Raw genomic sequence first — 26,517 nt, 5'->3', positions numbered from 1 at the left:
AGGGAGACATTTTCTTCTATCAACACAGTGAAAAACTAGGCATGTACAGTACTGTATTTTAAATTAATTATTAATTACATTTAGTTGTGTTTTTTGTTTTACACTATTGACTCAATGTGCCTGCTTCCAGCTCTTTTTTTTTAATACCCAGATAGCGGTTTTGATTGACTAGGGTTGACTTCCCCCTGCCTGCACAAAGGACTAGTCCTCCCTCTTCTGCTCCTCCAAAACCACACCTCAGTGTAAAGTCTCCACGCACATCAGAGGGCAGAAGGCTGCTTTATTACCGGGTTACTCATTCACTTCCAACAGACTGAAATAGTCAGCTGCATCCTCTGCTTTTAGGAGTGAAGAAGTAGCATGTTGTGTATATAAAACCTTTCTGATTATAAGACCTTTGTCAGGGCCACGATATCACATACTTAAACTTGAATGTATTAGCTTTACGTTTGCACTTTTAGGACTTTTGTATTGGTTCCATTGGACAGCTCAAAATAAATCAAACACAGCTTGAAAGTATTTGACATATGTATTTGACCAGGTCTGCTAATCATTGACTGGGAGGGTTGCAGAATGTTGCTCAACATATATTGGCAAAAGTTAAATGAAGTGAAATGCTAAATGGCATATTAAGGATCTGTTCCTTTTTTTTATGTAATCATATTTTTTTTGTCAGGTTGAATTTGCAAACATGATTGTACTTTTGATTTTCTGTAGATGACCAGGCAATTGTAAAAGTGTGATACTTTTGTATATACTGTATAATTTATGTGGACACCCCTTCAAATTAGTGGATTCAGCTATTTCTGCCACACCCATTGCTGACAGGTGTATAAAATTGAGCACACAGCCATGCAATCTCAATTGACAAACATTGGCAGTAGAATGGCCTTAATAAAGAGCTCAGTGACTGTCAACGTCGTACCATCATCGGATGCCGCCTTTCCAACTGTCAGTTTGTCAAATTTCTGCCCTGCAAGAGCTGCCCGGTCAACTGTAAGTGCTGTTATTGTGAAGTGCAAATGTCTAGGAGCAACAACGGCTCAGCCGGGAAGTGGTAGGCCACAGAAGCTCATAGAACAGGACTGGCGAGTGCTGACGTGTGTAGCGCATAAAAATTGTCTGTCCTCCATTGCAACACTCACTAATGACTTCCAAACTGCCTCTGAAAGTAATGACAGCACAATAACTGTTTGTCGGAAGCTTTATTAAATGGGTTTTGCATGGCCGAGCAGCCTAAGATCACTATGCGCAATGCCAAGCGTCGGCTGGAGTGGTGTAAAGCCCGCTGACATTGGACTCTGGAGCAGTGGAAACGCTTTCTCTGCAGTGATGAATCACACTTCACCATCTGGCAGTCCAACTGATGAATCTGGGTTTGGCGGATGCCAGGAGAACGCTACCTGCCCCAATGAATTGTGCCAACTGTAAAGTTTTGTGGTCAGGGTCTGTTTTTCATGTTTCAGGCTCCTTAGTTCCACTGAAGGGAAATCTTAACGCTACAGCATACAATGACATTGTATACGATTCTGTGCTTCCAAATTTGTGGCAACAGTTTGGGGAAGGTCCTTTCCTGTTTCAGCATGACAATGTCCCTGTGCACAATGCGAGGTCCATACAGAAATGGTTTGTTGAGATCGGTGTGGAAGAACTTGACTGGCCTGCACAGAGGCCTGACCTCAACCCCATCGAATGTCTTTGGATGAATTGTTTAGCCGACTGCGAGCCAGGCCTAATAGCCAAACATCAGGGCCCGGCCTCACTAATGCTCTTGTGGCTGAATGGAAGCAAGTCCCCAGAGCAATGTTCCAAGATCTAGTGGAAAGCCTTCCCAAAAGTGTAGAGGCTGTTATAGCAGCAAAGTTTGGACCAACTCCATGTTAATGCCAATGATTTTGGAATGAGATGTTCGACGAGCAGGTGTCCACATACTCTTGGTCATGTAGTGTACAAACATAAACAGAACTACATGTCAGTATGAACACCCTTTCCAATGGCATGGGAATAATATAATTAGAAACATAAAGGAATAGTTAATAGTTACAAAATGACAAATTGATTTCCTTACCCTGTAAGCAGTCTATGGAAAAGGTATGGACAAGTCCTGTGTAGTTCAGTTGGTAGAGCTGGTTGGTATAGTATGGTGCTTGCAGCGCCAAGGTTGTGGGTTTGATTATCACAGGGATACAGTAGGAAAATGTATTTACAAATATGAAGCTCTTGATAAGAGTGTCTGTAAAATGTAAAAAAGTGTTTGGCAGCATTCTGTGCTTTGGTTTAGTTTCCCTGGCACTGTTTCAACATGCTAATATTTTAGCATTTGTGGCACAAATCCCATTCTAGTCATGAGACATACATATAACAAGAAATAAAGTGTCACCAACTTATTTGATTTTTATTTTATTTACGGCCACTCTCAACTGATTGTAAATTGCTCTGGATAAGAGTGTCTGCTAAATTACTCAAATGTAAAAAACTAAAAAACTGTGAAACTCTTGTTGCTGACATGTTCTGTGTCCTGTCCTGCCTCCCCAGCCCAAGCCCACCAGGGGACGGATGCGTATCCACTGCCTGGAGAACGTGGACAAGGCTCTGCAGTTCCTCAAGGAGCAGAGGGTCCACCTGGAAAACATGGGCTCACACGACATTGTTGACGGCAACCACCGCCTCACCCTGGGGCTCATCTGGACCATCATTCTCAGGTTCCAGGTAAAGGAGTCTTCAAACCAAAACGCATGAAACGTATGTCTGATGTGGCGAGAAATGATTTGCTAGAAATGCTGCTCTAGGCTTTCAATTGGCTGATTGATAAGTCTTTGGAAAATATATAATGAACAGTACAACACCCCCCCCCCCAAAAGCACTGCTCCCATTCAAAACCATTGAGTCACTGCGTATTTTATGCATCAATTTGTCTTGTTTGAACGCTCACTTAGCCAGTGATTCTCTATTATTATCCTGGGGACACATTATGTAAAGCAGGGCCACGATTATCTGAATCAGGTATGCTATTATTGTTATGTGAGCAACAAACCCAGTTGCTCTCCAGGAGGAGAGTTGGCCCATATGCTGATTTCAATCCAACTGAGCGTCAGTAGCTTATTTACTGTAGGGCCTCATCCTTTATCACAGTGATCTTGTAGTTCTCAACACACATATTACACAGTCAATTGTTTACATAAAGGTTATTTTATAACATGAGTAAGAAATGTAGGCTATGTATGAGAGCAACTGCTTGGCATCGGACCGCAAGGCGTTACAGCGGGTATTGCGTAAAGCCCAGGACCTCTATACCAGGCGGTGTCAGAGGAAGTCAAAGACTCCAATCACCCAAGTCATAGACTGTTCTCTCCGGCAAGCGGTACCGGAGTGTCGAGTCTGGGACCAAAAGGCTCCTGAACAGCTTCTACCCCCAAGCCGTCAGACTGCTGATCAGTTAATCAAATTGCCACCCGGGCTATTTGCATTGACCCCCTTTTTTGATGTTGTTGCACTGACTCTCTTGCACTGGCTCACACTCTTCCCACACGCTGCCGCTACTCTGTTTATTATCTATCCTGATCTCCTAGTCGCTTTTAACCTTACCTACATGTACATATTACCTCAATCCCGTCAATTACCTCGTACCCCCAGCACATTGACTCTGTACCAGCGTGCCTTGTATATAGCTGTGTTATTGTTATTTTATTATGTTACAATAAATTTAAAAAAATAAATTTTCTTACTTTTTAACTCTGCATTGTTGGGAAAGTGCATATTCGCCGCATGTGACAAATAACATTTGACTTTTGATTTGATTTGAGACTTCTCACACTGCTGTTGTATCATTGTCTGTGTGACAGATCCAGGACATCAGTGTTGAGACTGATGGAGACAACAAGGAGAAGAGATCAGCCAAGGACGCCCTGCTCCTCTGGTGCCAGATGAAGACTGCTGGGTGAGTGATTGGCTGTCCCCTTGCATTCAGACACGATTCTTAGAGATTTTAAATACTTAGATTTGGGTCATCTACTGTACATGGCAGCTCTCAGTTCTACCACTTGACTTAAACAGTCCTCCTTAAGATAAATATACATGTATTTAGACAGCAACGCCGTTGTGACTTGATGTTACTGGACTTTTTACTTTCAGAACAAGTCAGTAAAGAAATTCCAGAAGCAGAGCCACATCTTGAATTATATAGAAATTGCTTAGGGAATGAATTTGAACATTGAACAAATCATCATATCTGTTGTTCTCTGTTTTGTTCTCTGTAGCTATCCAAACGTGAACATTCACAATTTCAGCACCAGTTGGCGAGACGGCATGGCTTTCAATGCCCTCATCCATAAGCACAGGTAACAAGAGTCTGTTTGATCAACTATCCTTCATGCCCTTGTGGGTCACATGATTCAGATATTTTTTCTCATGGAATTCAGACCAATTATCCTTTGTGATTTACGTCACAGTCTGCTATTTACTTTATGTGGTCACCAATATATATTTTTTATCCCACCTCCAACCCCCCTCATTTCTGACGATTTATTTTCTTATTTACAATAGAGTAATGTTCAAATAATTACTTTTTGGTGTCTTTGGGATTTATTGATGCATTACTGTACATCATTTGGTGTAATTGTGTTGAATCTTTGAGGTATCAGAACATAACAATTTAATCATAACATTTCAACAGGTAAATTACATTTACCTTGTGATTCTTTGGTGGTATACTGTATGACTGGTGCTGTGGTATGATGCTTTGTCTCGTGTATAGGCCAGACCTGATTGACTTTGACAAGCTGAAAAAGTCCAATGCCCACCACAACCTGCAGAATGCCTTCAATCTGGCTGAGCAGCATCTTGGGCTTACCAAGCTCCTAGACCCAGAGGGTGAGTTCTGGACTATGCTCTTCTATGTAGTAGAGGAGTGCATATGGAAAATAGCTCAATCTGATGCCACGCATGATTTCTCAGTGCACTGTGACATACTTTTTTTGTTGTCCAAATAAACTAAATCAAACTGTAATAATCCTTAACTGGAATGTATAAAATACTGTAGGTGACAGAGTCTGGTCTAGTGATAGCGCTGCAGACTCTAGACTACATATATCCCCTGGCAATAGGGATTTGAGCCCTGTCTGCCACTTTCCACTTTCTATCCACGTATCACCTGCTTTACCTTCCCACTGCCCTGTCATACAACATCATGAAATACAAAAATAGATCTTCTTTTAATATTTTTGTAACGTTCCAAATCAAATTGTATTAACCAATCAGAAATGTATTTTTTTTCTCACAGATATCAGTGTGGACCACCCCGATGAGAAGTCGGTTATCACATATGTGGTGACATACTACCACTACTTCTCCAAAATGAAGGCGCTGAAAGTGGAGGGGAAACGTATTGGGAAGGTGACCGTTTATTATCTCCAATTCCATGTTTGTTTGGTGGGTTGTTGTCAACAAGTTGTTCTGGGCAGAGTAAGAGCTTTTCAGATGTGGATTCAAATAGTATAAAACTTTCAAGATGTACTTGATTGAGCTTTTCTGGCGTAATGAAACCAGTGGAATAGTACCAATTGTGCAAACTCTGTCAATCTGGCAAACAAATACTATATACTATAAAACAAATACTATATATGAACCCAGGTCTGGACATTTTTGGCCAGAGTTTGACATGTGTCCTCTTTGTTCCGCTAGGTACTGGACAATGCCATTGAGACAGAGAAGATGATTGAGAAGTACGAGTCTCTGGCCTCAGATCTGCTGGAGTGGATCGAGCAGACCATCATCATCCTCAACAATCGCAAGTTTGCCAACTCTTTAAACGGGGTGCAGCAGCAGCTTCAAGCCTTCAACACATATCGCACGGTCGAGAAACCCCCTAAGTGAGTGCCCCCCCCCCCCACCAGCAACCAATCCTAAATCCACCCCTATACCCCAATGCACCCCCTATGCACTTATGGAGATCTGACAAGATGGGCAATCTTCAGCTTTAAGACGATCTTAAGAATATTTGTAAATGTCTATAATATTTACTTAAGGTATATCATTGTCCAGTTATCTTGCAATTCCCTCAACCTTTTTTGGTTGGTGTTCCTGTGACATTCCCTGAACATCACAAAATCTTTGTTCCAAACTTCTAAACCAACATTTTAATGAAAAATTCATTTCACTACCTAAAACAAAAATGTCAAGTCTAATGTTAAATGAATGGCACAATACCGAACATTCTGGGTGCGCGCCTCTATCCCGCTTGTAGTGGAATTTACTTCAAAATGTTTTGTTCTGCTATGTCCATGAATTGAAGTGATAATGTATGCATGTTTAATATTTTTAATGGTGCAGAAGTAAGACATGACTCCAAAAACGCTTTGAAATAAGTGCAACCCTGAGAACTTAAAGTGATGCGATGTGTTTAGACATGAGCTTTTTTTTTACGCTGTCAAAATATCACTCCCCCAAAACCATTCCTCTTTTTATCGATCAGGTTTACTGAGAAGGGCAACCTGGAGGTGCTTCTGTTTACCATCCAGAGCAAGATGAGGGCCAACAATCAGAAAGTCTACATGCCCAGGGAGGGCAAACTCATCTCTGACATTAACAAGGTGATGTCTGTAGTCTCTGACGAACGCTTTAGGGTGAAGTTTCCCTCGGCACAGATGAAGAATCAGTTTCCCTTCTCCCAATCCTAACCTTTACCTTTAGTGGTCAAAATGCTAAACTGACTCAAGATCAGGGTCTAGGGACAAAGTTACCCTACTTCGCGATCAATGTTTTGTCTTAAAGAAACATCAGGTTGTTCGCTATCTCTCTCTCCTGTTTGTCTGTGTCAGGGTGTTTGGTAGTCTCTCTTTGGTGTGTGGTAGTATTATTATTAGTAAGTAGGAGTTTTACTATGGTATAATTATTACAATCGGAGTAATTCTGCCAACTCATACATTTTGCATCTGGACATAAAACTGTGAGATTATGAGACAGTTGAATCTACCATTGGCATGTGTAAGGTACAAGATAGACTGGTGGCAAATGGTGTCAATTCATCATGTAGAATAGTCTAGAAATGAACAGAAAAATGATGTCTGACGTTCATGTTGGTCTGTCTGGACCATATGATATACCTGACTTAATATTGTGTGTTAAACTTTGCCTATGGTAGACCTGGGAGAGACTGGAGAAGGCGGAGCATGAGCGGGAACTGGCTCTGAGGACAGAGCTGATTCGACAGGAGAAACTGGAGCAGCTGGCTCGCCGCTTTGACCGCAAGGCTGCCATGAGGGAGACCTGGCTGAGTGAGAACCAGCGCCTCGTCTCACAGGTAAAAAACAAAAGCTTGCACACAAATACATGAACAGACATGCATATGTATGCACACACTCACACAAACACTCAAAGTACCCATGAGGGACAACTGGCTAAGCAAAATCCAGCAGCTTGTCGCACAGCTACAGACACACAAATGCGTGGGCACACACACACACAGACAAAAGTAATAAATATGGAAAGCAATTGTGACATTTTACCAAACTACCAAAATATTTTACATCCTTCTCCATACAAATGTCTCAGCCATTGTTTTCTCCCAGTCTGGACACCCAGATTCAGTGTAATACAAGCGTCACGTTCACTGGTATGGCATCATCTCTGTAGCACATTAAGATTAAGTGCTGAAGATGTAAACGTTGCATCTCATTTGCTTTCCTACTTTTGTCAAACTCAAATCAGGGCCAGTTTGCAGTTGAAACAATAGCAAAGCAGAAAACCCCAACTCTGTTTTGGTAATAACCTGAGGAATGGGCCAGGAAAATGTAAGCACTCTCAAATTCATAGACAGAGCTATCGATGCAAGGCTTGACCATCCATGATATCATAAATTATTGTTTTAACCATGTTTTGAGGCTATACAGTGTTGGTTTACATTTACAATGTTTACAAACATTGGAGCAAAACAAGCTCATATTTTGGGTTTTGATGGGGTGTGACAGTTGAAATAATCTCACGAGGCATGCATTTTTTTTAATTGTAAAAAACAACAACCCTTTTTCGTGATATCCAATTGGTAATTACAGTCTTGTCCCATCGCTGCAACTCCTGTATGGACTCCGGAGAGGCGAAGGTCGAGAGCCGTGTGTCCTCTGAAACACATCCCTGCCAAGCCGCACTGCTTCTTGACACAATGCTTGCTTAACCCGGAAGCCAGCCACACCAATGTGTCGGAGGAAACGTGCATGCGCCCACCCTGCCGCCTCATGGGTCTCCCGGTCACGGCCGGCTGTTACACAGCCCAGTATCGAACCCAGATCTGTAGAGACGCAGCTAGCACAGCAATGCAGTGCCTAGACCAGTGCGCTCCTCAAGAGGCCACTCACAATGCATTTAGAAGTTATAATCTTCAAGAATCAATGGGTATATATCATCAATGTATAAATCCAAAAATGGATGTAGCAACTGCGGGTTACTCCTTTAAAGGATCATAGTATTTTATGTCATTGTCAAATTGTAGAGACGATAACATTATAGAAATGGAGAGTGTGTCTTCCTTGTATCCCAGTATGTTGCCACCCATGCAGTATATCCTAACAGTATTGTATTTTATTCTATTCCATTCCATTCCCATCACTTCTATCTCGCAGGACAACTTTGGCTTCGACCTTCCGGCAGTGGACGCGGCCACCAAGAAGCATGAGGCCATCGAGACGGATATTACGGCGTACGAGGAGCGTGTGCAGGCCGTGGTGTCTGTCGCTAAGGAGCTGGAGGCAGAGAAGTACCACGACATCAAACGCATCACAGCGCGCAAGGACAACGTGATCCGGCTGTGGGAGTACCTGCTGGAGCTTCTGAAGGCGAGGCGCCAGCGCCTGGAGATGAATCTGGGTCTGCAGAGGGTCTTCCAGGAGATGCTTTACATCATGGACTGGATGGACGAGATGAAGGTAAGAGAGGAAGGGGGACCCTTCCGAAAATGTATGTGTTAAACCGTGTTGGAAAGACAAAAATGAATAATTTTTGTAACACAAATTGAATTGTTCAAAATGCATTGAACCTCATCTACCCTGCTTCCACCAACACCTGAACACATTTAAAATGTATTGGAAATAGGTAATTTCAAGTAATTTCACGTTAGAATTACAAACGGAATGTATTAATCTTGTATTAATCCCTCTTCTAAATGATCAGTTTAAGCAGTATCAATGGTGAAACTAACTGGATTATGTTAGTCCAATGCTGAATAATTCCAAATCAGCACAACTGAACCTCGTCCTAGACCCTCCTGTAGATACAAGAGGATTGGGTTGGCACTGTAAACACTACGTCATCTTGCCTTTCTGACTGGCTGGGTGGAATTCTTGGCATTATGCTTCCACCTATCGAATCCTCTTAGGTTTACAAGAGTCGCTAGAGAGTTGATGGTAGTGGTTGATTTGGAATTAAATTACAAGTTAGATGAAATGTAAGTTTCAAAAAGTTTCCTCTCCTCACCTTGAAAAAAATACCCGTATTGCGTTTCAAAGTGCACAAAAAGTAAACGATTCATATTGGCAACTGATGATCTTAGACTTAGAAGGTGCCTGTATGTTGCTGCCACACATGCCTCTATGTCATGCCTCTATGTCTCTGCCACACAGATGATGCTGCTGTCCCAGGACTATGGGAAGCATCTGCTCGGAGTGGAGGATCTCCTGCAGAAACATGCCCTGGTAGAGGCCGACATCGGCATCCAGGCTGACCGTGTCAAAGCTGTCAACAACAATGCCCAGAAATTCGCCATCGACGGCGACGGTGAGAATGTCCTAAACATTCAGGCTGCTATTATTCAAATTGTGACTCGTTGTTTTCTACTTGTGTTTGTATTATTAACTAATGACGATCATGCATGTCATCATACAATTTCACAGTTCAGTTGAATAGCATAGTGTTTTGCAAGATACTTCAAGATCTATACAAGCAAAGTGAAAAATAAACATAAAAGGAATCATAGTCATTGGAATGAAATCATAACATGTGAGTCAATACAGTGTAATGTACATCTGTGGGTGCTGCTAGATGCTAACTGGGCCTCTGTTCTGTCTCTGCTACAGTTTACAAGCCCTGTGACCCTCAGGTAATACGCGACCGCGTGGCCCACATGGAGTTCTGCTACCAGGAGCTGACCCAGCTGGCTGCCGAGCGCCGGGCCCGCCTGGAGGAGTCCCGCCGTCTCTGGAAGTTCTTCTGGGAGATGGCCGAGGAGGAGGGCTGGATCCGTGAGAAGGAGCAGATCCTGTCGTCGGACGAGAGTGGCAAGGACCTGACGGGGGCTGTGCGCCTGTTAAGCAAGCACCGCACCCTGGAGGACGAGATGAATGGCCGTGCCGGTCACCTGCAGCACACCATCGCCGAGGGCCAGGCCATGGCCGACGGTGGCCACTTTGGCGCCGCCAAGATCCGCGACCGCATAGCCGACCTGCGGGCACAGTGGGCAGCATTGGAGGAGCTAGCGGGCGTGAGGAAGGCCCATCTGGAGGAAGCGTGTGCCCTGCACCAGTTCCAGGCGGACGCAGACGATGCCGACGCCTGGACCCTGGATGCCCTGCGCATCGTGTCCAGCAGCGAGGTGGGCCATGACGAGTTCTCCACACAGGCCCTGGTGCGCAAGCACAAGGACGCCGCCGCCGAGGTGGCCAGCTATCGGCCGGTGATCGATGCGCTCCATGAGCAGGCGGCCGCCTTGCCTGAGGAGCAGGCTCAGTCGGAAGAGGTCAAGGGCCGCCTGGCAGGCATAGAGGAGCGCTACAAGGAGGTGGCCGAGCTGACCCGGCTGAGAAAGCAGGCACTGCAGGACGCCCTGGCCCTCTACAAGATGTTCAGCGAGGCGGACGCCTGCGAGGTGTGGATTGATGAGAAGGATCAATGGCTCAACAGCATGGAGATCCCAGAGAAGCTAGAAGACCTAGAGGTCATTCAGCACAGGTGAGAGAACCCATACATATAGAAATGCATGCTTAAGCCATAGTCTACCCCTAGACCCTACTCCTTTAGGCCTGATTTAGCTTGGTGTGCCACTCAAGTATCTGAAAGTATTTGACATACAGTTCCAGTCAAAAGTTTTTGGAACGCCTTCTCATTCCAAGGTTTTTCTTTATTTGTACTATTTTCTACATTTTAGAATAATAGCGAAGACGAAACTATGAAATAACATGTATGCGAGCAGTTTATGGAAGAACGTTGTCGATTTTCAAAACACTGTATAGAAGACACGGAACTCTGGCCATTTGCAAAACATTAAGGGCCCAATTCCGAACCGAGTTAAGCGTGCTTAAATGGAACGTAACTCCTTTTTTATGCACTTTTCTCTCAATGCGAATTCTGACCTTGAACTTAAGAATGAGAATAGCGTGCTATACACCTGCTATTTGTTTTGGCGAATAAATGAACGTGCGGCCAAGGTGGGTCTACAGATATGCCGTATTCTGACGGACTTAATTTCCTAATCATTCCACCACCTTTACATGTGAGGAAACAATGAATAAGGTCGAGCGAACATACCAGTTTCAAGTCGAAAAAGCATCCACTTAATTTTTTAATAACACCATTCTCCATGCACAGTAATGACAACTTGATAAGAGCTATTGACAACTGTCAAGGATTCCCTCCGGAACTTTCATCACGCACACCTGTCACCTATTCCCACGGATTAGTACTTGTATAAGTGTACCCTTTGGTTTCCGTTGTCTGTCGATTATTGTTACAATGTCTGTTGGTGTGTGTGAGTACCTGTGCTGTTTGTTTTGGCTTTCGTGCCATTGTGGATTGCACAGGTGATTACTGGTCTCGTCCCGTGTGACAATCATTGTGCATTTGGGTTATTTATTTGAGGTTCTCCTCACTCTTTTGTTGTTTGGGTTTCAACCCTGTTTTTTGTGTAAGTGTATGTTTGGTCTTCGTCCCCGTGCCTTTACACAGCACACTGTAATTTTGGGCGTAATAAAAAAAACTATTACGCATTCCTGCGCCTTTCTCCCGAATCGTTTATACCAGCGTGACAATAACAGCTAAGTTAATGAGTAATCCATTTGTTTTAGGTAATTCGGCCATGTGGTTGTTGCTGAGGATCATTAGTAACAGTTGATAATATAAAAATAGACATGTAGGCTAACTAAGTCATTATGGAGTGGAACGCAGACCAAGCCATAACTGTTTGAACTTGACGCATGGCTCGATACTTGGCTGTGTCATCACATAGTACCACGGTTAGTGCAGGCAACAGACGAGGGTATAGCCTACTATTGTACACTATTCTCCTTATTATAATTATATGTACACAAATCTTCCAACATTACCATGTGTTAATGAACTGAATGTGGCAATTTTAGGAATGAATCAAACCACCGTTTTCTTTCTTTCTTGTGTAAAGTGTCTCCAAACTTGTTTTTCATGATTCATAAACACTTCCCTAACCCTAAATAATCTACAAAATCAGAGTAGTTTTTAAATCTACCAATTAGTGCTGACAAATATCCATATATTTAGATGGCTTTCTTTCATTGATCCCTCATTTTGAACCCTTTCTCGCGATTTACAAAATGTTTTCCACATCATAGACTGACCAGGTGAATCCAGGTGAAAGCTTTGATCCCTTATTGATGTGACTTGTTAAATACACTTCAGTCAATGTAGATGAAGGGGAGGAGACGGGTTAAAGAAGGATTTAAGCCTTGAAACGATTGAGACGTGTATTGTGTACAGTATGTGTGCCATTCAGAGGTTGAATGGGCAAGACAAAAGATTTAAGTGGCTTTGAACATGGTATGGTAGCAGGTGACAGGCACACCGGTTTCAGTATGTCATACACTTCAATGCCTTGGAATACAAACTATTAAAAATGATGGAAAATGACTCGACTTATGCATATTTCACCAAACAATTTCACATTGTGTGCAGGTAGACTTTCCATCACCAAGCAGAAAAAAATTCCCAAACCGAAAAAAGGAAAGGTGAATATAGTGGAGGATATATGCTGATATGAATGGATAGGCATCAATTTACACCAAAATTCACTCTGTAATGGAAGATTACAATTAGGGCCGGATTACTGAATGGGCATACAGTGCACATGCCCTGGGGCCGCCGACCTCTGCTATATTTTACGCAAATTTACACTGATAGAGCCATTTACAATTTTGTGCACTAGTATTTCCTGATTGCTGGAAACAGTGAACACATTTTCACAATTTTCTCTTATGTTGTCACGGTTTTCATATGGTGAAGGAGAGTCGGATCAAACTGCAGCGTGTCTATTGTGATCCATGTTTAATAAAACAAACGTAACACGAATCAATACAAAACACTACAAAACAAAATAAACGAAAACTGAAACAGCCTAAACTGGTGTCAACTAACACAGCACAAGGACATCAAGACACTAAGGACAATCACCCATGACAAACTCAAAGAATATGGCTGCCTAAATATGGTTCCCAATCAGAGACAACGATAAGCACCTGCCTCTGATTGAGAACCACTCCAGACAGCCATAGACTTTGCTAGATAACCCCACTAGCTACAATCCCAAATACATACACACCAAAACCCCAAGACAAAACACACCACAATACAAAAACTCCATACCACACCCTGGCCTGACCCAATACATGAAGAAAAACACAAAATACTTAGACCAGGGCGTGACACCCTGACCTTGGAGATCCTTATTATTCTCTATGTTTGGTTAGGTCAGGGTGTGACTCGGGTGGGAAATTCTATGTCTTCTGTTTCTTTGTTTTTGGCCGCGTGTGGTTCCCACTCAGAAGCAGCTGTCTATCGTTGTCTCTGATTGGGGATCATACTTCGGCAGCCCTTTTTCCCACCATTAGGTTGTGGGATCTTGTTTTCTGTTTAGCTTCTGTAGCCTGACATAACTGTGCGCTTTCGTTTTTTGAATTTATTATTTGGTTTGGTGTCATCAATAAAGATACGATGTACGCCTACCATGCTGCGCCTTGGTCTCCTTCTAACGACGGACGTAACATATGTGAACAAAACACTGTGAATTTGGTATTCATTGATGGCAATTGTATTTCAGGTTTAGCAAAACGGGGTCTAAGATATGCAATCCAAGTAGAAAGAAAATAAAATGATCAGAAGTTCTGCAAATGTATTTGAACATTTGTTCACTGGTGTTCTGCTAAAGGTACATTTGACTACAGTTCCAAAAAACTATTTTACCCGATTGAGAAACTGTAAATATACAAATGATAAACTAGTTACAATGCAACAGCTCCTCCCACAGTGCGTTAGGTGCCCTATTTTTTAGTTGCCTTTCTCGAAACTGATGTTCACCTTACACAGAAAATTAACAAAATAGGTATTTTAAACAGACAGAACAAGACAGATAATAAAAAGAGTACAGAGGTACAAGGAGAAAAGCGCAGGAAGTACTTAGGAGGTTAAACACCAAACATGGGAATATGTCTGAGGTACATTCATCAGGGTACAACATTGTGGAACATTCAGATAAAAATGTGGTTTGAAGAACAAACATGACCCTGACATGTAGTATAAGAAATCGTGTCAGCTGAAATGTTCCACAACGTTTGCCTGAACGTGGCCCAAACATCAATGTGCGCAAGGGAAAATGGTTTGTTTTGGAGGTGAACTTGATTGGTCATGACATGGCATGCTCTCTCTTTCCCAGGTTCGAGAGCCTGGAGCCTGAGATGAATAACCAGGCGTCACGCGTCGCTGTCGTGAACCAGATCGCCAGGCAGCTGATGCACAACGGACACCCCAGTGAGAAGGACATAAAAGCCCAGCAAGATAAGCTCAATAACAGGCAAGTTGAGCCATTCACAGTCAGACGTCACACTATCTCCTATCATACAGATGCCTTAGCTTAATTTGCTCATCCTGTTGTTGCAGGAAATACAAACTTATAGTGTATAAGAGGTTTAACAAGGCTTCAAGGGGGCCTCCCGAGTGGCGCAGCGGTCTAGGACACTGCATCCCAGTGCTGAGGTGCCACTACAGCCTTAGGTTTGGTCTCAGGCGGTATCACAGCCGGACGTGAATGGGAGCCCAGTGGGGCGGCTCACAATTGGCCCAGCTTCGTCCGGGTTAGGGGAGGGTTTGGTCAGGGGATTTACTTGGCTCATCTAGCAACTCCTTTTGGCTGGTCGGGTGACTGCAAGCTGACTTCGGTCGTCAGTTGGACAGTGTTTCCTCTGACACATTGGCGGCTGGCTTCCGGGTTAAGCGAGCAGTGTGTCAAGAAGCAGTGCGGCTTGGCAGGTCGTGTTTCGGAGGATGCATGGCTCTCGACCGTCACCTCTCCCGAGTCTGTTAGGGAGTTGCAGTGATGAGGCAAACTCGTAACTACCAATTGGATATCACAACAAACGGGGTCAATTTTTATTATAATAATTTAAAAAACTAGGCTTCTAAAGTTTAACTCCCACTTAAAATATTCATACTTGATTTACCCTAATTAAAAATGTATAAATTAAAAATGTTTCCTGTTGCTGTAGGATTATTTTTCTACTGTAGCAAACTGGCTCAAATTAAGATCCTATATCTGAGGCTGATATGTCCCTCAGTGGTGCGCGGATCAGCTGTTTGTTCACCCTCACCCGGCCGCAATTGCTGACAACCCATCCGCAACCGCCCGACTATATGTGATAAAGTGAAAATCTGAATCTCACACCTGATGTGTTTCTACTTTTCATTTCCAACATTTTGGTAGGCTATTTGTTTGTCAACTTGTCTATAAATAGATACATGCAGCTTCTCTTCTGTCATTATTTGCTTCCCTAGAAGACTAAATAAACCCTTGCTCAGCAGAATAATGTCATAAATCAATAGAATGAATGCTTCAATGTATTTGACATCAGTGAAGCTTTCTGAGTGATCTCTGCTTCTTTCGTAGCGCAAAGACATTTAGGGCCTGGGGAGAAAATACAATTACTATTAAGAAAATTGAAAAGATTTTCTGTGCTAAATGTTCAAATGACATAATTTTGACCGGTTGTAAAGGAAATAGAAATCTGTGAAAACAACCCAACATCTTTCTGATAACATTTCAATTTGGCTTGGATGCATATTTTAGGTGGTTGAAATAATATCAGCTTTTATGATGCTGATAAAGATAGGACCACTACAGATGGTATTTAACTGCGCATTCACATTCTCTCAAGATGCTAAAACAATATTCTTCCACTTTCGTTCTCAAGTAAACATTTAGCCTGTTTGATTGAGGTCTCCATCTTGTGTCTGTCAAATTTCTATAACGCCTCACAATCATCACACATAACACTGCTATCATCCTCTTTTGCCAGAAAATGTATGTTTGGAAAGATTTGGTGGGGTGGTGAAAGAGGATGATTGCAGTGTTATGTGTGATGATTGTGAAGTGGCTTTTCTCTTATTGAATTAAACTCTGACATTGGCCTTTTTGCCTCCATGGATCGACATGAACTTTTTACTACCCGTTCCCAAAAGCATTTGGCGATTGGCGTGCGTACAGTTAGACCCTAAGCTTAGGCTTACTCGCTAATGCCAGATAGCCTAAAATAATGAAAGAAACACCTCAATATAGCCTATAGATAAATTGCACAAGAATTATACATTCATTATACTCTTTATTCCCCACCCATCTGCCCTTCATCCACACATTGACCCTTTCATGACCCTAAATCTGCCCGCCCTGTGGATATAACATTGGGGACTGCGGGTTATGAGTCAAGCTGTGCATCACTAATGTCCCTGGTATTCACAACATTTACGGTGGAAGATAACACTTTCAGGTTCTGATTTAATGCCTTACCATATGATTGGCAACTACCTGATGCCAAATGAAGAAACCAAAAGAAGATTAGGTTATTATAATGCAGTTAATGTAGTTTAAATATGTCTGACCTTTTACTTGGCTCATGGTGTGTTTCAAATACCTATTGACTTAAAATTGTGTTATTCTGTGTTGGATATCACTGTATCCTTTGAATTGAAAAATGAGCTGGATATTTATTGTTGGTTATCATCAAATTAATTGGCCAATGGTTCAGTAAATTTGAGCCTTGGTCTGGCAACAACAGGGTAATGGTGGGATTGATTCCCGCATGGGTCACATGTATTGAAATATGTATCACTGTCTGTCAACTGGGTAAAACTGTCTGCTAAATGACCATATTTTTATTTATTAATTTGTTCACCAGATGGAGCCAGTTCCGGGATCTGGCGGACCAGAAGAAGGAGTCTCTAATCTCCGCTCTGGGTGTGCAGAACTACCACCTGGACTGCAACGAAACCAAGTCATGGATCCGCGAGAAGACCAAGGTCATCGAGTCCACCCAGGAGCTGGGCAACGACCTGACGGGTGTCATGGCGCTGCAGCGCAAACTCACTGGCATGGAGCGTGACCTGGCTGCCATCGAGGACAAGCTGGGCGACCTGCGCGGCGAGGCCGAGCGACTGGCCGGCGAGCACCCAGACCAGGCCAAGGCCATCACGGGCCGCCTGGCCGAGATCACCGCCGTGTGGGAGGAGATGAAGGCCACACTGCGTAACCGCGAAGAGTCCCTTGGCGAGGCCAGCAAGCTGCAGCAGTTCCTGCGCGAACTGGATGACTTCCAGTCGTGGCTGTCCCGCACACAGACAGCCATCGCCTCGGAGGAGACTCCCAACACGCTGGCTGAGGCAGAGAAGCTGCTAGCACAGCACGACGGCATCAAAAACGAGATCTGCAACTACGAGGAGGACTACCAGAAGATGCGCGACATGGGCGAGATGGTGACCCAGGGTCAGACCGATGCCCAGTACATGTTCCTGAGGCAGCGGCTACAGGCACTGGACACAGGCTGGAACGAGCTGCACAAGATGTGGGAGAACCGGCAGAACCTGCTGTCACAGTCCCACGCCTACCAGCTGTTTCTCAGGGACACCAAGCAGGCCGAGGTCTTCCTCAACAACCAGGTACGGCGATTGGTCGATACCCCTTAAACCAGGGTACTTGTTTGGTCGGTTCAATTTCGAATTGGTCCATCCAGGAAGTGAGTTGAAATTCTATTCCAAGAGTGGAAAATCTTAGCCTAGGAATCCAAAGTGAATGGTTCCGTTTCACTATTATTTAATTACACTGATTCTGTCTCATAAAAAAATGGATTTTCGGCAACAGTTTATTTTAAAATGCTCGTTGTTGCTGCTATTACCGAATTTTACTAGGCAGGGATGTGGTAACAATGTGTAATTGTCCGTGCCCACCTAGAATCCACTCCACCTACCGTGGGCATGCTGCTTTGCAAATCAAATGCACATATTAAAGCACATTTCAAAAAGTGTCATACCAAATCAAATTTTATTAGTCACATGCGCCGAATACAACGTTACAGTGAAATGCTTACTTACGAGCCCCTAACCAACAACGCAGTTAAAAAAAACATGGATAAGAATAAGAACTAAAAGTAACCAGTAATTAAAGAGTAGCAGTAAAATAAAAATAGCAAGACTATGTACAGGGGGATACCGGTACAGAGTCGATTGTGCTGGGGCACCGGTAGAGTTATTAAAGTGACTTTGCATAGATGATAACAACAGAGAGTAGCAGCATTGTAAAAGAGGGGGGCAATGCAAATAGTCTGTGTCCAATGTGATTTAGATTGAATTCCAACAGGGTTGGGTTCTATATTCTGTTTCAATTCAGTCAATTCACGAATTTCAGTTTACTCCCTGACTGATTTGAAATGGAATTGACCCCAACCTGGATATCTAGTCTCAGTCACAGGATTTTCTAATAATCCCACTGACTCTCTTTTTTTATAACCCTACTCTTAGGAGTACATGCTGGCCCATACAGAGATGCCCACTACGCTTGAGGGGGCCGAAGGAGCCATCAAGAAGCAGGAGGACTTCATGACCACCATGGACGCCAACGAAGAGAAGATAAACGGCGTGGTGGAGGCTGGCAGGCGGCTGGCGAGCGACGGCAACATCAACGCCGACCGCATCCAGGAGAGAGCGACGTCTATTGACGACAGGTTAGAAGCCTCTTCTACTATATAGTAACACATGACATTGCTGGACAGGTCGTCATCTTTACAGTTACTCTCCTGCGCAGATTAGATCTCACAACACCTGTTGGAGTATTTAATGCCACAGGAACAACATTAATATGATAAAGCAATCTCCTGGAAATGGCATAACTACTTAGTTGCAAAACTGAATGCATTCAACCAAAATGTTTTTTCCGCATTTAACCCAACCATTCTGAATCGGAGAGGTGCAGGGGGCTGCCTTGATCGACGTCATCAGCGCCCGTTTTAACTGTCTTGCTCAAGGGCAGAGCAGCAGACTTTTCCACCTTGGGGATTAGAGCCAGCAACTTTTCAGTTACTGGCCCAACACCCTTAACTGCTAGGCTACCTGCACAGCTTGACTGTGAAAAAGACTACCCAGAATACCACCAATGGTTAGATGTGTACCACCCACTTATTAGGTTTACAACTACCACAAATGCCAGTACAACACTTGATATGTATCTTTGCTTTTACTTGGTAATGCGTATTGTGATGTAAAAAAATCTGTGTAAAAATCTGGTACACACAACTGTCAACTTGTTTGTGGTACTCACAATTAACATGGGATCTATTATCCATGATCAATTCTGTTTACCCAACGTTTGCACAGGCATAAGAAGAACCGCGAGGCTGCTGTGGAGCTACTAATGAGGCTGAAGGATAACCGGGACCTTCAGAAGTTCCTACAGGATTGCCAGGAGGTCAGCTGCCCAACATGTCTTTCCCGGACCCAGATCAAGCCTACTCCTGGACTAAAAAGCACTTTCATTAGAGATTCTCCATCGAAAGTGCTTTTTAGTCCAGGAATATGCTTGGATGTGGGAATTCTTCCCTTAGTGTCTAATATTGGTATCAGTCCCGATACTATGGAAATAGGAATACGTACATGTACTGATTTAAATGTAATACATGGTGTGGCAATGTATGCATAGTGACAGACTGCTTTCACAGTCTAAGGCAGTCAAATACAATGACCTACCTACCTGTGTGTGTGTGTGTGTGTGTGTGTGTGTGTGTGTGTGTGTGTGTGTGTGTGTGTGTGTGTGTGTGTGTGTTTGTGTGTGTGTGTGTGTGTCTTTGTATGCAGCTGTCTCTGTGGATCAATGAGAAGATGCTCACGGCCCAGGACATGTCGTACGACGAAGCCAGGAACCTCCACAGCAAATGGCTCAAGCATCAGGCATTCATGGCCGAGTTGCAGTCAAACAAGGAGTGGCTGGACAAGATTGAGAAGGTTAGCAAACCAAAATAAGATTCACTCTGTCTTGATGATTTTGTAATTGGTATTAGATGAATGAACTAAAGGTCGACCGATTATGATTTCTCAACGCCGATACCGATACCGATTATTGGAGGACCAAAAAAGCCGATACCGATTAATCGGCCGATTTATTTTTGTTGTTTGTTATTTTTTTGCTGTTGTTGTAATATTGACAATTACAACAATACTGAATGAACACTTATTTTAACTTAATATAATACAGCAAAAACAAAGTGTTGGAGAAGAAAGTAAAAGTGCAATATGTGTTATGTAAGAAAGCTAACGTTAACGTTCCTTGCTCAGAACATGAGAACATATGAAAGCTGGTGGTTCCTTTTAACATGAGTCTTCAATATTCCCAGTTAAGAAGTTTTAGGTTGTAGTTATTATAGGAATTCTAGGACTATTTCCCTCTATACCATTTGTATTTAATTAACCGTTGACAATTGGATGTTCTTATAGTCACTTTAGTATTGCCAGTGTAACAGTATAGCTTCCGTCCCTCTCCTCACTCCTCCCTGTGCTCGAACCAGCAACACAACAGCCACCACATCGAAGCAGCGTTACCCATGCAGAGCAAGGGAAACAACCACCCCAAGGCTCAGAGCGAGTAGCGTGCTCTAACTAGCCAGCCATTTCACTTCGGTTACACCAGCCTCATCTCGGGAGTTGATAGGCTTGAAGTCATAAACAGCGCAATGCTTGACGCACACAGAAGAGATGCTGGCAAAACGCACGAGAGTGCTGTTTGAATGAATGTTTACGTGCCTGTTTCTGCCTACCACCTCTCAGTCAGATACTTAGATACTTGTATGCTTGTATGCTCAGTCAGATTATATGCAACGCAGGACACGCTAGATAATATCTAGTAATATCATCAACCATGTGTAGTTAACTAGTGATTATGATTGATTGTTTTTTTATAAGATAAGTTTAATGCTAGCTAGCAACTTACCTTGGCTTACTGCATTTGCGTAACAGGCAGTCTCCTTGTGGAGTGCAACGAGAGAGAGGCAGGTCGTTATTGCGTTGGACTAGTTAACTGTAAGGTTGCAAGATTGGATCCCCCGAGCTGACAAGGTGAAAATCTGTCTTTCTGCCCCTGAACGAGGCTGTTAACTCACCGTTCCTAGGCCATCATTGAAAATAAGAATGTGTTCTTAACTGACTTGCCAAGTTAAATAAAGGTGTAAAAAAAAAAAAAGATCTGCAAATCGGCACCCAAAAATACCGATTTCCGATTGTTATGAAAACTTGAAATCGGCCCTAATTAATTCCGATTAATCGGTCGACCTCTAGAATGAACACAAGTTAATAAGCACTTTCGATTAATTGAAATTAACATGATCAGTTATCTAGACTCTTACGTATTCTTAAGTGAATGTTGTTATTAAAAATTACATTATTTTAAGACAATTAAATACATATTTCAAATGGCTTTCTTTTGAGGGCCTAGTTTTACTATTATCAAGGGGCCTGAAGCTCATCATTTAAAGGCCACATCAGGCCTACAAGCCACATTATACTGGCTTGGAAAGTGATGTGTAATTGCTATTGAAATCCAGACAGAGTGGGGATATCCAACATTTAAAATGTTTATTCACTCGCAACCTGCGTTCAGAATGACTTCCAGGGTTGGGAAGATTGAGGTAAGAGACCAGCTTAAACAGCTAGACTGAAACAAGAATTTCAGTAATGGGTACAAGAAGTCCAATTAACAGATTTGAATAGTTTAGAAAAATGTATGTTATTTATATTTGAATAGCATATGATTAATTAATCAATCAATGTACATGCAGAAACATTTATATTGAAACAAACTATCAACCTGCAATAGAGCATGCTGGGAAATATGATAATGATAAGCATGTTTTTTTCAACTCTGGTTATTAACACCAACAGTGGGGTTATTTTACACCACTGAGTGTTAATTTAACTCTTTACAGTGTCAGCACAAAAAAATGGTACACTAAAAAATCAACACTAGTAACACTGGACAATATGCATCTGCAGGCATCTACATTTCAAGAACCTTTTAGAATTCTGAAGAACCGTAGATGCCACATCAAGAACCCCACACTTAAGGTTTTTTAAAGGGCAAGAATTCTCCAAGGGACCTTAAGAGCTGAGGAAGAACCATTTTAAGAACCTTTATTTTTTTCAGTGCAGGCAAAGCACATGAGACAGTAAACTGTCTCAATTTCCTTTAGCGTTACTTTATGAAAAATACTCTACTTCTTATAATCAATACACCGCCCCGTTCACGAAAATGGATCGCTCCCACTGTCACGTGGCCGTGGATTGCTATATAAAGCAGGCAGACAGGCATCAAGGCATTCACTTACTGTCCGATTGAATGTTAGACTGGGAAACATTTGTGACCTTAGCGACTTTGAGTGTGATATGATCGTCGGTGCCAGGCGCACCAAATCCAGTATCTCAGAAACGGGCACCCTCCTGCACTTTTCACGCACGACAGTGTCTAGGGTTTGCAGAGAATGGTGCGACAAACAAAAAAACATCAAGTCTGCTTGTTATTGAAATTGGTCAAAGGAGAACGGCAAGAAGCGTGCAAGCTAACAGGTGGGGCACAAACAGACAAAATATGGCGCAGTACAACAATGGTGGGCAGAATGGCATCTCAGAACGCAGAACTCGTCGATCCTTGTCACGGATGGGCTATTGCAGCTGATGACCACACCGGGTTCCACTCCTATCAGCTAAAAACAAGAAGTGGCTCCAATGGGTATGCGATGACCTACACTGGAAAATTGAGGAGTGGAAAAACATTGGTTGGAACATGCGCAGATCCCATACCTCAACCCAATAGAGCATCTTTTGTACCACCGTCCATTCTGCAGCAACTGTGTGATGTCAACGTTGACCAACATCCCTGTGGAACATTTCCGACACCTTATAAAATGCCCTGAAGGATTCAGGCTGTTCTGGAGGCAAATGGGGTCCGACCCGGTACTAGATGGGTGTACCTAATAAACTATCTATTTAGTGTATGTACCCACTATAACTCCCCAACTGCTTATGACTAACTTATACTCACTAACTGCCCTATTATACCCACTCCAAAACTCATGGGGTTACCCACCATAACTAACCGATTGAACCTGCCCACCCCACTAAATGTATTTCACTACCATAAAATGTGTTTCAACAACCTCAGCAAGACTAAGTTTATCCAGAAACTTGTCCTTTTCTACTTTCTACCTGATTTTATACTGTATGTATTTTATGCATACATTTTCTCTCTGTATATTTTGTTATTGTAAGGCACAGCAGCACCATTTCACCAGCTCAAATTCCTGGTACATGTAAATGTACTTTGCGAATAAAGGTGATTCTGATTCTAATTCTTTCCACTCCAGGATGGAATGCAGCTGGTGTTGGAGAAGCCTGAGACAGAGTTGGTGGTCAAGGAGAAGCTCTCAGCCCTCCAGAAGATGTGGGAAGAGTTGGAGTCCACCACCCAGACCAAGGCCCAGTGCCTGTTTGACGCCAACAAGGCCGAGCTGTTTACACAGAGCTGTGCCGACCTGGACAAGTGGCTGGGTGGCCTGGAGGGCCAGATTCAATCGGACGACTATGGCAAAGATCTGACCAGCGTCAACATCCTGCTCAAGAAGCAGCAGGTACTGTACATGGTGGAGCATGCGTCATTGTAACCAAATTGATAAATAATGTTGGCATTATCATTTCATTAATGAAAATAATAATACTAAGAATAATTTAAATAAATTGGCTTCAATTGGTTTTATGCAATAAAATAAGTATGGCATCAATTGTTCTTATCTGAAAATTTTGGATAAGAAACCATGGATGTGGACTTAGTGGCCTGGGCCCCGCCCGGAACATCATCTAGGGTCAACGCTGTGTTCAAAATGTTCTCCTCCCTCTCCCTGGTGGCCCATAGATATTGGAAAACCAAGTGGAGGTCCGTCAGAGGGAGGTGGTGGAGCTGCAGAGCCAGGCGCTGGTCCTCAGCCAGGAAGGGAAGGACACGGGGGAGGTGGATGGCCAGAGACAAATGGTGGAGCACAAGTTCAAAGAGCTGCTGGACCCGCTGAGGAAGAGAAAGAACTTCCTGGTGGCCTCCCGCGAGATCCACCAGTTCAACCGCGATGTGGAGGACGAGATTGTGAGTTAGTTGATAGTTGATTGGGAGCGTACTGTGTGTGTGTGTGTTTGGTTTTCCGAAACAAGGAAAATTCGGATATGTGGGGACATTTCAGTTTTCACGGGAAATGGAAAGAGAACATGTGATGCGACTTTGCAACGTTAACAAGGCGACACTCCATCTTAACTCCTCTGCCACATTTACTGGATTGGTTGAACAGTACAGAAGGGAACCTCCCCTGACAGTTTCTTTATTCTCTTCAAGACCAGTATGTTGGGGATCTAGTTTCAGGCATTTATTTTACGCCTGCTACGTTAGGTTAGGGTTAGGTTAGGGGTTCGGGAAGATAGGATTTTGAATAGGAATCAATTGTTTGGTCCCCACAAGAATCGTAAAACAAATGTGTGTTTTGTGTGTGCACATGCATGTCCATGTTCTATTGAGGCTTTATTTGTTCTGGTATTTTCATTCAATGCACTTAATATAATCTATTTGACTTGTCCATTTTAGCTTTGGGTCGAAGAGAGGATGCCAATTGCAACCTCCACGGATCATGGTCACAACCTGCAGACCGTTCAACTGCTTATCAAGAAAAATCAGGTATGTGGGTTTTTCCTCATGTACTACTGTCACTTTACAAGGAAGTCACACTTAGGTGCAAATTTAGCACCCTTCTAGTTTTGTGAGTACATTTATGCGCCTATTTATAAGCCAAATTAGTATTGTTAGTGTCAGTGTTTAGGTCTGTGGCGTTCATGAAATTTTGTCAGCCAGTGATTGTCAAGCAAATAACTGCCGGGCTTACTGGTAATTGACCGTTAGTTAGCATAAACACGTTTAGGATATCCTGGCTTTCTGGCAAAGCCTACAAGCCACTGATGCAGACCTTTGGAACATATACATTTTAAAAAGTCTAATAAATCCATTTAATATAGCCTACAGCATTACAATAAATCCATTATTTATTTTAGACAGGTCTAAAGAAACATGATATAAAGAAAATGTAGTCTATTTCAGAAGAACAGAATAATATGCTCTCTCAGTTGTCCTTATGTTAGGCCCTGATATGGCAATGCCAAATGGCTGTGGGCTACACTTGTTAATTTAGCAGACAAGATTTGCTTAAGACTCCCTGGCATTATTTTTTATTATTTTATAATAGAAGGATATTTTCTACAAACTATTTCAAAGGAAGTGAGCACATGCAGATATTCTGTGCTGAGCGGTTAACAAAGAAACCGCTCATCCTATATGTTTCATTTAGAGTTATTTATGCAACTTTAGTTGAGAGGTCAGTGAGAAACCGCTCGTCCTATATGCTTCATTTAGAGTTATTTATGCAACATTAATTGAGAGGTCAGTGAGAAACCGCTCGTCCTATATGCTTCATTTAGAGTTTTATATGCAACTTTAGTTGTGTTATAAACTTTGGGCTATATGTGTTGATGTTTAATGCATTCTAAGGCTGCATGATTGGACTCTAATGATAATTGGAAAAAAGTTGCAAGCTGCACACACATCATCAGTCTCTCATTCATAATTTGGCAAGCGCTTGATAATATTCTCACCAGGCCTCAAATTTCCTGGCGGCATCCCCCTTGTGTGGCCATAATGCCCCCTAAAATATCTATGCCGTTTGCGGCCAAAGTGGCAGTTGTGCCCTTGGGCTGAATAAAATAGACTAATTATAATTCCCTTCTCCCGGCTGCTGTGCTCCGAAGCACCTCTCACTCACATGGCTGTCTTAGATGTAGCCAATGCCGTCACGTCACAGGCATTTCAGCCAAGAAGTAGGCTACAAGTGAATGAACATGGACACATCGGGGACACAACTGCGGACTTCCCTCTTATCAAATTTCGAGGCGCATATTGAAAATGTCCACATTTAGCGTACTTTTCGTCAGCCAACAAGATGAGTAGACCTAACCAACAACAAAAGCACTAGCCTATGTCAATCTACTATCCCCCACAGTACAAAGGTTAACCTATTCTATTGGTCAAGTTGTCCTGCTGTGCAATAAATAAATGTTCCAAACATACTCTGGGACATTTGTGCGATGCGATAGATCCCAAGCTAATACAACCACTCGCATCAACAAAAC

General features: G+C 42.8%; 1 protein-coding gene across 2 annotated transcripts in view; it reads left to right on the top strand.

The window, feature by feature from the left end:
• LOC135539477 (spectrin beta chain, non-erythrocytic 1-like) overlaps window positions 1-26,517 on the top strand; it is a 94,582-nt gene that overhangs the window by 46,275 nt on the left and 21,790 nt on the right. For both annotated transcript variants that reach the window (XM_064965376.1, XM_064965377.1), the window contains 19 exons: window positions 2,536-2,709; window positions 3,843-3,937; window positions 4,257-4,337; window positions 4,754-4,869; window positions 5,279-5,391; window positions 5,680-5,867; window positions 6,470-6,587; window positions 7,139-7,297; window positions 8,613-8,915; window positions 9,609-9,762; window positions 10,062-10,932; window positions 14,657-14,794; window positions 17,169-17,925; window positions 18,784-18,986; window positions 19,636-19,726; window positions 20,113-20,259; window positions 23,667-23,930; window positions 24,212-24,436; window positions 24,926-25,015. In XM_064965376.1, coding sequence (XP_064821448.1) covers window positions 2,536-2,709; window positions 3,843-3,937; window positions 4,257-4,337; window positions 4,754-4,869; window positions 5,279-5,391; window positions 5,680-5,867; window positions 6,470-6,587; window positions 7,139-7,297; window positions 8,613-8,915; window positions 9,609-9,762; window positions 10,062-10,932; window positions 14,657-14,794; window positions 17,169-17,925; window positions 18,784-18,986; window positions 19,636-19,726; window positions 20,113-20,259; window positions 23,667-23,930; window positions 24,212-24,436; window positions 24,926-25,015 — 4,287 coding nt within the window. The remainder of the gene's footprint in view (window positions 1-2,535; window positions 2,710-3,842; window positions 3,938-4,256; window positions 4,338-4,753; window positions 4,870-5,278; window positions 5,392-5,679; window positions 5,868-6,469; window positions 6,588-7,138; window positions 7,298-8,612; window positions 8,916-9,608; window positions 9,763-10,061; window positions 10,933-14,656; window positions 14,795-17,168; window positions 17,926-18,783; window positions 18,987-19,635; window positions 19,727-20,112; window positions 20,260-23,666; window positions 23,931-24,211; window positions 24,437-24,925; window positions 25,016-26,517) is intronic.

Source organism: Oncorhynchus masou, chromosome 5 (assembly GCF_036934945.1).
Source record: "Oncorhynchus masou masou isolate Uvic2021 chromosome 5, UVic_Omas_1.1, whole genome shotgun sequence".
Classification (NCBI taxonomy): domain Eukaryota; kingdom Metazoa; phylum Chordata; class Actinopteri; order Salmoniformes; family Salmonidae; genus Oncorhynchus; species Oncorhynchus masou.
The sequence above is the reverse complement of the archived record's forward strand: the minus strand, read 5'-3'. Positions and strand labels throughout refer to the sequence as shown.